We start from the raw sequence: 11,244 nt of genomic DNA on the forward strand, positions 1-11,244 counted from the left end.
GTTCAGGCCCCATGACCGGACCCAAAAAAACAAACAAGAAAATCAGGGCCCAAGCCCTGAGTTCAAGCCCCAGAACTGGCCCAAAAAGAAAAGAAAATAAATAATTGTAGGGCTGGGAAGGTGGCTCTGTGGTAGAGTGTTTGCCTTGCCTTTATCAGGCCTTGGGTTCAATTCCTCAGCACCACATAAGCAGAAAAAGCTGGAAGTGTCACTAGTTCTTCAGTTCTTCAGCGCTCACTGAGGGACAGCACCCAGGCCCAGAGTTCAGGCTCACGACCAACAAAGAAAGAAACAAAGAAACAAAGAAAGAAAGAAAAAAAGAAGGAAAGAAGGAAGGAAGGAAGGAAAGAAAGGAAAGAAAGAAGAAAGAAAAGAAAGAAAGAAAGAAAAGTGCAATGTTTTAAAGGAGGTAAGGGAACTTCTTTCGATTTTCTCTTCCTGTCAGCTATTTTTTGTGTCTTTGTCTTTTTTTTAACTTTTTAAAATTATTATTGTCTTTAAGTAGTTGTACAAAGGAGTTCCCATTCTACAAAACAGTATATGAGTACAAGGTGTCTGACAACATTGTCACCCATCACTCCTAACCCATCCCTTCTCTCACTTTTCTTATCTTTTTTTTTAATTTAATTTTATTTTATTTGTGAACATACTGTACAGAGGGGTTACAATTACATGGGCAGGATAATGCGTACATTTCTTACCAAGCATTGCAGCCTCCTCCTTTGTTTACCCTTCACATCCCTACCCAGCCTCCCCCCTCCCCCCATCCCCAGCCTCCCCCCTCCCCCCATCCCAATCCTTCTCCTTCCCCTCCCCAGCCCCCCCCCTTTTTTTTTTTGTTGGTCGTGGGGCTTGAACTCTGGGTCTGGGCGCTGTCCCTCAGCTCTTCAGCTCAAAGCGAGTGCTCTACCACTTGAGCTACAGCGCCACTTCCGGTTTTCTGGTGGTTTATTGGAGATAGGAGTCGCACGGTCTTTCCTACTCGGGCTGGCTTTTAACCGTGATCCTCAGATCTCAGCCTCCTGAGTAGCTAGGATTACAGGCATGAGCCACCAGCGCCCGGCCTTTTTTTTAAATTGAGATTAGGTGATTACATAAATTTCACATATTTCACAGTATTGTAGAATAGTGATACTTAAAGTCACAAACACATTTTCACCTTCACAAGGCAAATTGTCATTATCATGGTCTATAAAGTTTGTGAATTCCATGAGCTTTGACAATACAATTATTTCTCCCACATCAGGTGATGTTTACATTTCTTTCCCTTTTGCTTAGTGTAGGCTGTTCCCTCTTTCCCTCTCATTTCTCCCTTCCCATAGCTGTCGTTGAGTTGCTTAGTTCTTTTTCTTCTATGTCCAGTGCAGCTGATGGGCCCCTTTGTTGTATGTTGCTGTTTCCCACTTATTCTGCGTGTTTTTTGACAGGGTCTCATTATTTATCCCAGGCTGGCCTTAAACTCTCTATGTAGTCCACAGTAGCTTTGAGCTCACTTTTGTCCAGGATCACAACTGTACCCAGGTCACCTTTTCCACAATTCCATTTCTTTTCCGATCTTTTTTATTTACCTATTCCTCTGGGACCCTTAGTATACTAATGAATCTGCACACTGCTTCAGGTCAGTAACAAGCCATCTTTAGCACCTGTCCATGCTAAATCTTGCCTCCGTCCTAAATGCTGAAGGGTACAGAAATCTCCATGCAAGTAGAGAAGAAAGAAAGAAGTAATTATAATTCTGGATGCATGAACAAGAGGGGAATGGAAAGGGTAATGAGCTAGTAGTCATTATTTAGTCACTGTGACCAAGTACCTGAGGCAATAAACACAAAAGCAGGATTTGTTTTTGCTCAGCACTGTAGAGATCTCCATCAGTGATTGGTTGTCTTCATTGTGTCTGAATCTGTAGTGAGTCAGAAAATCATGAGGGGGGGAGGGGTATGGGGGGGGGGGGCAAAAGTGCTTGCCTCCTGGCAGCCAGGAAACAGGGAAGAAAGAAGGGAGGGACAGAGGATAGGAAGAAAGAAGAAGGGAGAGAGGGAGCAAAGAAAGGAGTGAGGAAAGAAGGAAGAGAGGGAGGGAAAGAGTCGAGAGAGGGACAGTTTCTCCATAGCCTCATGACTTAGCTTCCTCCTGCTAGGCCCTAGCTCCTAGAAGTTCCACCACCTCCCCAGATATGACAAAAGTACATTATATGCATGTATAAAGATGTTGTAATGGGGGCTGGGAAGGTGGCTCAGTGGTAGAGCACTTGCCTTGCATGCATGAGGCCCTGGGTTTGATTCCTCAGCACCACATAAGCAGAAAAAAAATGCTGGAAGTGGCGCTGTGGCTCAAGTGGTAGAGCGCTAGCCTTGAGCTGAAGAGCTGAGGGACAGCGCCCTGGCCCAGAGTTCAGGCCCCACAACTGGACCCAAAAAATACAACAACAAAACAACAACAACAACAACAAAAATGTTGTAATAAGCCCGGCACTGGTGGCTCATCCTGTAATCCTAGCTACTTGGGAGGCTGAGACCTGAGGATTGAGGTTCAAAGCCAGCCTAGGCAGGAAAGTTCATGAGACTCTTTTCTCCAATAAATCACCAGAAAACTGGAAGTGGCACTTGGTTCAAGTGGTAAGCACTCACCTTGAGCTGAAGAGCTCAGAAACAGTGGCCCATCTCAGTGGCAGAGTGCTTGCCTTGCATGCCTGAGGCCCTGGGTTCAATTCCTCAGCACCACATAAGCAAAAAGAAAAAAGCTGGAAGTGGTGCTGTGGCTCAAGTGGTAGAGCGCTAGCCTTGAGCTGAAGAGCTGAGGGACAGTGCCCTGGCCCAGAGTTCAGGCCCCATGACCGGACCCAAAAAAAAGAAAGAAAGAAAGAAAGAAACAGTGGCCCATGACAAGCCCCATGACAAAAAAAAAATGTTGTGATGAAACCCTTTACCGTATATAATTTAATATATGCCAATAAATAAATGTATCTGAGAAAGTTTATAAATTTAAAAATAAAGATTTCTCAGTGGAGATGGCATAGATGAAGATACAGGACGCTGGGGCCTAGGATGTCTTTACCCAGATCACCCCTGAGGGTGGCTGGCCGACATGCTTAGTAGCTATATTCCGCAGGAGAGGACAGAGGATCAACTGCATTGACACGGAGGCCTGGTCAGCCAGAGGCGAGATTTTCCTCCCCTTGCTTGGGATAGATTCCTGAATGGGAAAGAAGAAAGACAGACAATTTCAGTCCCTGCTAATAGATACACACTCTTAAAACTGAATGGAGATAATTACTCCTATTGTAAAACATTTGGGAGTTTAGATATGCTTTCACTTGAAATCAAGAAATGTAGAAATCAGAACTTGTGAGGAAACCAAGGATTTAATGCTCTGACAAAAGCAGCTGATTTTGTGAAGGGTTTCAGGAAGAGGGCGCACTTGCTCTCATCAGGCTGGATGATCACTTTCTAGAGACTTTTGAAATGTAAGACGGTACTCCCTTAAAGGAGATGATTTGTCAAGGGCAGTAGGAGGAATTATTAGCAAAGGAAGAAAGAAACCAAAATTCATCATCGAGAATATAACACAGACATGGATAGTTTGGGCTGATGTGAAAGTTCACATCCTTGGGTCTTTCCAAAAACATTAAAATGGCAAGAACCACCATCTGCAAACTCATCCTGGGAAATCCTCCAATGAAGATTTATGTTAATAGTCAAACCATGGCCAGTAGAACAGAAATAGATTTTGATTTCAAATCAGAGACTTTTTATCTTCTCTTTGGACTTGAAAGAACAAAGGCTTATACTTTGCCAGTGTTCATACCAAACCATGTGGAGGATATTTCAGTTACTTTAAGCCTGGGTCCCTTCCTTCATTCTCAGAAGCATAAATGGAAAGGGAAGGTTTAGTAATATTCACACTCAACAGCTTGTAGAAGAAATATCAAAATCTAATACAGTTACAGGTTAAATATAATTGCATATTTCTCACTTTAAGTCATGTGTAGCAGATTTACAGTTTAGAATCCTCCCATTTATAGAAGACTTCTTGCTTACATCTTTCATATGAATTTTTTTTTGGGGATGCGGTCGTGGGGCCTGAACTCTGGGCCTGGGCGCTGTCCCTCAGATCTTCAGCTCAAGGCTAGCACTCTACCACTTGAGCCACAGCGCCACTTCCAGCTTTTTTCTTTTTGCTTATGTGGTGCTGAGGAATCAAACCCAGGGCCTCATGCTTGCAAGGCAAGCGCTCTACCACTGAGCCACCTTCCCAGCCCCTTTCATATGAATTTTTAAGCTTACTTAAAAATTTATGAACAGTAAATTGTAATGAAAAGAATTATCTCAGAACCCCAAGAGGCATGGCCCTTGTTTAATTCCTGCATTTGGTGAATACTGTAGAATCAGATCATAAGCAGCAGCTCTGGCTATGCAGTTATGAACCAACTAGCAAGAACTGATCTTTGTGCCTGTTTTGTAATTTGTACAATGGAAGACTGGCATCATAATAGTGATATGAGGAAAGTTTTTTTCAAATAAGTATTTCATGGACGTACTCATACATTACAAATGTTGGACAATATTTCTCCTCAATAGTAAAGGTGAGGTGGTAAGAGATGTTTCTAACCCAGGAACTGTGTTCTCCAAATGTAATAGATCCTTTTTAACTAGTGTCTGCCTATTTCAATATAATGTGCTCATTTTTAGAATGGAAGAAATACAGTTTATTAAATATGATTTGATGCTACAAACATAAGTAAATAAAAGATTTCCCCCTGTCCCCAATAGATAACACAGGTTGGATTCCTAGCCTTCAACCCATGAGCCTTTGAGGAATACAGAAGATCCAAACTGTGAATGGGTAGATTCCAGAAGGGCGTCAGTAAAGGATGAGGAAGAAGCTCTCTGAGGAGGCCCATTAGCAACCTCGTGAAAGGGTGGGGTTTGCACCACAACTGGCCCTTTGTTGAGAGGATGAACTTTGGCATATCACTTAGGCCGCTGATTATAATTGACTAAGGGACTTAATGATTGTTGAAGGTGATCTGGGGCCCTGCAAACAGCTTCCTCAGTCAAGGCTCCTGAGACCCTGACAGAACGTGCTGGTCCAAAGCTGGACATTTTCATCACCAGCTTTGCATGACAAACCATTCCCACTGCCTCTTGTTGCTCCTTTGTAAATGACATCTCAGGGAGACACAGCTGGAAGAAGTCTATTCCCTGCTGTGTGGAGAAGGCTAGCAAGGTGGGAAATATCTCAGATAGGCAGGGCCTCTTCTATGTTGGGAAATTTCCTGAATATAGATAGAGTGCAAAGCAGCCAGAAAAAAAAAAAATAGGCAAACTTTAGATTGGTGGACCTATCAGGTGAAGCCTAGGGCTCAGGCAAAGGCAGGGAGGCATGAAGCCACAATGTTCCCAGGGACCATAGCAGCATGCGTACACTGCAGCGAACCTGGGAGTCTGGGCTACAACAGCAGCATGAGCTGCTTGCTCAACGTCACTTCCTTGTGGCTGGAAAAGCCAATACTTACTTATGTTCCATTCCATGTTCCCTGATGAGGCTCCAGAGATGTAACTTCCTCTTTGTTAGGCCCTGGCCCTGTTCTAGTTTCTTTGAGTTACTGTCTCCATAAATCATTGCCATAAATCTGTCAGATTGCATCATTGAAGAGAGACAAGCACTGGTAGCTCATCCCTGTAATCCTAGCTACGCAGGGGGCTGAGATTTGAAGATTGCAGTTCAAAGCCAGTCTGGGCAGGAAAAGTCCAAGATACTCTTATTTCCAATGAAACACTGGAAATCTGGAAATGAGCTGTGGCTCAAAGTGGTAGAGCAATAGCCTTGAGTAGCTTTGCTCAGGGACAGAGCCCAGGCCAACACAACTCCAAGCCCCACAACCACCACCACCAACAACAACAATAACAACAATAATAATAATATATTTTCCCAAGGTAAAAAAGGCATTGCATCTCTCTTTCTGATTCTCTCTCTCTCTTCCCTTCTGTCACCTCCCTTCCTCTCTATCTCTGTCTCTGTCTCTCTCTGTCTTTCTTCATTTCTCTCTGTCTCTCTGTCTCTCTCTCACATACACACTCATACACACTCATAAACACACATGTTCATTGGATTCTCTTCTAATAAAAGAAGCATTCAATTACTGGGCCATATTCCCTCCCTCCCTCCGTCCTTCCCTTCCTCCCTCCCTCCTTTCTTCCCTCTCTCTCTTCCTTCCTTATTTTCTTTTTTGTATATATGGGCTATGTCCCTGAGCTTTCCTCACTTGAAGCTAGTGCTCTACCACTTGAGCCACAGCTCCATTTCTAGTTTTTTTCTTTGGTGGTTTTTTGTTGTTGTTGTTGTTGGAGATAAGAGTCTCACCGACTTTCCTTTGAACCATCATCCTCAGATCTCAGCCTCCTGAGTAGCTAAGATCACAGGCATAAGCCACTGGCTCTTGGCTCATGCACATTCTTTGGCAATGTTTTCACTTCAATGTAAAATCAAAACTATTTTTGCCGGGCGCTGGTGGCTCATGCCTGTAATCCTAGCCACTCAGGAGGCTGAGATCTGAGGATCGCGGTTCAAAGCCAGCCCGGGCAGGAGAGACCGTAAGACTCCTATCTCCAATAAACCACCAGAAAACCGGAAGTGGCGCTGTAGCTCAAGTGGTAGAGCGCTCGCCTTGAGCTGAAGAGCTGAGGGACAGCGCCCAGGCCCAGAGTTCAAGCCCCACGACCGACAAAAAAAAAAAACTATTTTCAAAAATGTTAATGCTATTTGAGAAATAGAATGAACAGTCACTTGACTCATAATAAAACACATGAAAAACATTTCTAAACTTGCAAATATTTTGCACTTAATTACTGAAAATAAGCATTACAAGAACAGATATACAATATATATTTATCATATATACGATATATGCCATATTTTATTATATAGTATATATACTATGTATAATACATGTTATATATAGATCATATACAATATAGAATATATTATATAATATATAGTGTATGCTATTAATATAACATAATTATTTGATATTATTGATACAGTATACATCATATATCATATAGAGCATGCTTGACATATAATATGTAACATATAGCAGATCATACAAGATATATAATGTTATGTACAATAGATGTTATATGATTTATTTTATGTGTACATACAATGTATTCTGTGGTGTATTATGTAATATATTACATGATATATCTTGCATATTATACACATTTAATATTATACAAGTTACATGTTATATATTATGTATTATATGTGATATAATATATTGAAATATATTTCATATAAAATATAATTGTGTATTATATTATATATTACACTATTATAATTATATTAAATATTGTATGATTATATTAAACATATTTTATATAATCACCAAAGTACTCTGGGCAAAAGTTTCTAGTTTTGGTCACTATTGACTACAGCAGGAGAAATAATGAAGTTATAGCAAAAGTTTCCTTAGTAACCACCATCCTAGACTCTTCCAACCCTAAGTCTTTACATCTTTCTTGTTCTTTTGTTGTTGTTGTTGTTGGTCATGGGGCTTGAACTCTGGGCCTGGGCGCTGTCCCTCAGCTCTTCAGCTCGAAGCGAGCGCTCTACCAGTTGAGCTACAGCGTCACTTCCGGTTTATTGGAGATAGGAGTTTCATGGTCTTTCCTGCCCGAGCTGGCTTTGATCCAAGATCCTCAGATCTCAGCCTCCTGAGTAGCTAGGATTACAGGTGTGAGCCACCGGCGCCTGGCTTTCTTGCACTTTGATCACAATGGTCAGTGGAGATTTGAAGATTATCTCTGTCTTTTTGTGGAGAATCTCCTCCTTCCCTGAACACACAAAATATTCAGAGCAGGAGGACTTGATACTGTACCTCTAATTGTATATGACATAATTTCCACAAAGTGTAAAACTAACTAGGATGCTCTTGTCCCAAGCTAGCAACTAAGGATCAAAGATTAGGGAAAGATGTGTTAATACCCTGTGTTCTAAAGACAGCCAATCCAAGCGCACTATTAATGTCTCCTTTGAGGGACCCTCAAAGGTGACAGAACAGTGCCTCCCTCATCCATCCTGTGTCTCTGACACCAGCAGTCTATAGTGGGAGAAGAATTAGGTGGATAGGGGAGGCATTTGTCTGTAATCAAAGGCAAAGTATTTGGCACAGGGAGAGTTAAGGACCTTATCCAGGGGCGAGTTCCTTCCTTTCACAAGATCCAATGAGTCACCCAAATATCCAGAGTGCTCCTCAGCTGGATGCTGGGCCACACAGCCTGTGGCCTTCTGAGAGGCAGTTTCCCCCTATCAGAGCTTTTCACCACATGCAGGTCCTGGTCTTGTGGAAGTCTTGGGACTGCTGTAGTACAGACAGGGGTCTTCTCGATGTAAAGACATATGCTTATTTCTTGTTCAGTTTTGTCTCAGGAAAGGAACCTCTCTAAAGCTCCTATGCTGTCCAAATCCAGAGCTAAGTAGTATTGTAGGAAAACTCTTCTCAACATCCACTGCTAAATGCAAAAGCCCACACTATTAGATTGCTGCTTTTGCATCATACATTCAAGAGATCAGTACATTAACTGGCTGGAAACAATGCCCTCCTGTATCCTTAAAATTGTTCTATCCCCAAAACAGCTGCTTGGACTTGCTCTGTCCTGAGTAAAGCTAGGGGAGTGGAGCTCACAGCATGGGAGCCTGGTGGACCTGGCCTGAAAACTTCGATGCTCCATTGGTTTTTTACCTGACAGAAGAACAGGAGAAAGACATATTCGGCCCAGGGGATGCATTCCTCCCCTGCATTGAGAAACACAGCCACACCCTCATTCAGCTGGAGCCCTGGTTCACAGCCACAGGCCACACTCAAGTCACTGTGGTGGGTCCACCAAAGGCCAGGCAGTGGCTCAGGAACATGGCTCAGTATTTGGGGCACCAGGATGCTCGTTGTCAAGCCCAAGGTTTGGAAATGCTGCAGCATGTCCGGAGCCAGCCCCTCACCAAGGAGGATTTGGCCTTTTCTTTCATTGCTTCCCTGATACCATGCTTCTGTTTTGGCAACCACGATGAGTGATCCCTTCTCTCCTAATGGTGCTCAGGCTTCCTCAAGATAAGTGCTTGATGCTCTTGGGGTTCCCTGGAGTTAATGTTGCCATGAAGACCGACTTCCCTGGGAAGCTGAGAAAGTCATGAAAGTCATGGTTGGAATTTGTGGCCATCATGTCTTCCCACAGGCTTTCTAGGCATATGTTTGAGGGGATTATAGAGAAGTGTTCTACTGCTAAACCAAATCCAGTATCCCAAGTTTAGTAATCCTCAATGCCTCCAAGTAGGTCTCTGCTGTGTTGACAAGCTGATATACCCCATTCAGTCTTCCTATAACACAGTACCATCTAACTTCCAGTAGAGGCATACCTCCTCAACACATCTCATATTTTCACTTTAACATTTAAATTAAGGCTCTTTGCTTTTATGATTACATGGACTACCATAACTTTTACCTTGTGCAATTTGGGGGCAACCGTTTGTTTTTTGAGATGCAAGTTTCCATAAAATGAAGGGCACAGAAATAAAATAAACAATAATTTAAACACCTGAAAAAAAATTGTTCTATCCCATTTGCTTCAATGCTTGTATTTAGAAGTACATTAAGTAGCAGTGGTTTGTGCCTATAATCCTAGCTACTCAGGAGGCTGAGATCTGAGGATCATGGTTCAAAGCCAGTCCAGACAAGTAAGTCTGTGAGACATATATCTCCAGTTAACTACCTGAAAACCAAAAGTGGTGCTGTGACTCAAGTGTAGAGTGCTAGCCTTGAGCTGAAGAGCTGAGGGACAGCGTCCAAGCCCAGAGTTCAAGCCCCATGACCAGCCAAAAAAAAAAAAAGGTCATTAACTATATTAAAAAAAAAAAAGTAATAGTAGACAGGTATGGCATTGTACTCCTATAATCCCAGCACTCAGAAGGCTGAGGCAGGAGAATCACAGGTTCCATGTCAGCCTCAGTTATAAAGTGAGACCCTGTCTCAATAAAATAAAGAAGAATAAAGTCATTTTTCAGTATTATACCAACTTTATATTGTACTCTATTACTGGATGGTTTATGCTGGGAGTGGTGGAACATTCAATAATTTAATAATAAATGCCTTTCATTTAAAGTAGTTGTGTGTGTGTGTGTGTGTGTGTGTGCGCGCGCGTGCGCGTGCACATACACACACACGTGAGCGTGATTGTTGGTCCTGGAGCTTGAACTCTGGGCCTGGGCGCTGTCAGCTCTTCAGCTCAAGGCTAGTGCTCTACCACTTAAGCCACTGTGCCACTTCCAGTTTGTTTGTTTGTTTGTTTGTTCTCACATATTTTTCTGCTTGGGCTGGTTTGAACCATGATCCTCAGATCTCAGCTTCCTGAGTAGCTAGGATTACAGGCATGAACCACCAGTGCCCAGCTAAGTGCCCTGTATTTAGTATCCAGCCACAGGTTCTGCCAGGGTTCATGGATCTTAGGCAGATCTGTTCAATGTAAACCATGTCACAACATCACAGACATTCACATCCCAACCTTGATTCATTTCTCAGATTCTAAAATTTAGTTTTAGGTTTTATTAGCATAAATTACTTGTCCAAATGGGATTCATTGTGATAATGGCCCAAGTTGCTCTCCATGTTGATGCCTAGGTTTGGGAACCTACCAGCAAGAGTACTTCTCCCTCATTTTATGAAGTGAAAGGGAAAAGCTACATTTTTTTTGTGCTACATCTTTTTCTTGCATGTTCAAAAAAATCTTTAAAGCCATTTTTAAAATATGAAACATACATGTCACATGTTCTAGTGTTATATCAAGAACTGAAAAGCCAAGTGCTGGTGGTTCAGGCCAATGTTCCCAGCTATTCGAGAAGCTGAGATCTGAAGATCATGGTTGGAAACCAGTCTGGGCAGACAAAATTCTTAAGAGCCTTAGCTCCAGTTAAACAGCAAAAAAGCCAGAACTGGGGACCTAGCTCAAGTTCTCAAGTTCAGCCATGAATAGGAAAACTGAATGAGGCCCTCAGTTCAAATCCCAGTACTGCCCCTCCCCCTCAATTAAAAAAAAATAGAGATTTAATAGAAAGCTTGCTTTCTCTGGCAGCATGTATTATGGGAAATAAAAAAACTTTAAAAAATTTATTGTCAAGGTGATATACAGAGAGGTTACAGTTACATTAGTAAGGTAATGATTACATTTCTTGTCTGACTTCTAACCCTTTCCCTAA

At 42.3% G+C, this 11,244-nt stretch overlaps 1 protein-coding gene and 1 pseudogene across 1 annotated transcript; both read left to right on the forward strand.

Moving 5' to 3' along the window:
* Positions 1–3,016: 3,016 nt before the first annotated feature.
* LOC122112887 lies at positions 3,017–3,890 on the forward strand (annotated as a pseudogene).
* A 4,799-nt stretch (positions 3,891–8,689) lies between these two features.
* Positions 8,690–9,070, forward strand: LOC122112889 (putative KHDC1-like protein). The gene has a single exon (XM_042685843.1). The coding sequence runs from the start codon at positions 8,690–8,692 to the stop codon at positions 9,068–9,070; it is 381 nt and encodes a 126-aa protein (XP_042541777.1).
* The last annotated feature ends 2,174 nt before the right edge of the window (positions 9,071–11,244 follow it).

This window comes from Dipodomys spectabilis, unplaced genomic scaffold (genome assembly GCF_019054845.1).
Source record: "Dipodomys spectabilis isolate Male_0828 unplaced genomic scaffold, ASM1905484v1 ptg000095l, whole genome shotgun sequence".
NCBI lineage: Eukaryota > Metazoa > Chordata > Mammalia > Rodentia > Heteromyidae > Dipodomys > Dipodomys spectabilis.

Bases quoted from the DNA above. Each gene is read 5' to 3' on its own strand.
- LOC122112889 (XM_042685843.1), top strand. From the start codon at position 8,690: ATGGGAGCCTGGTGGACCTGGCCTGAAAACTTCGATGCTCCATTGGTT.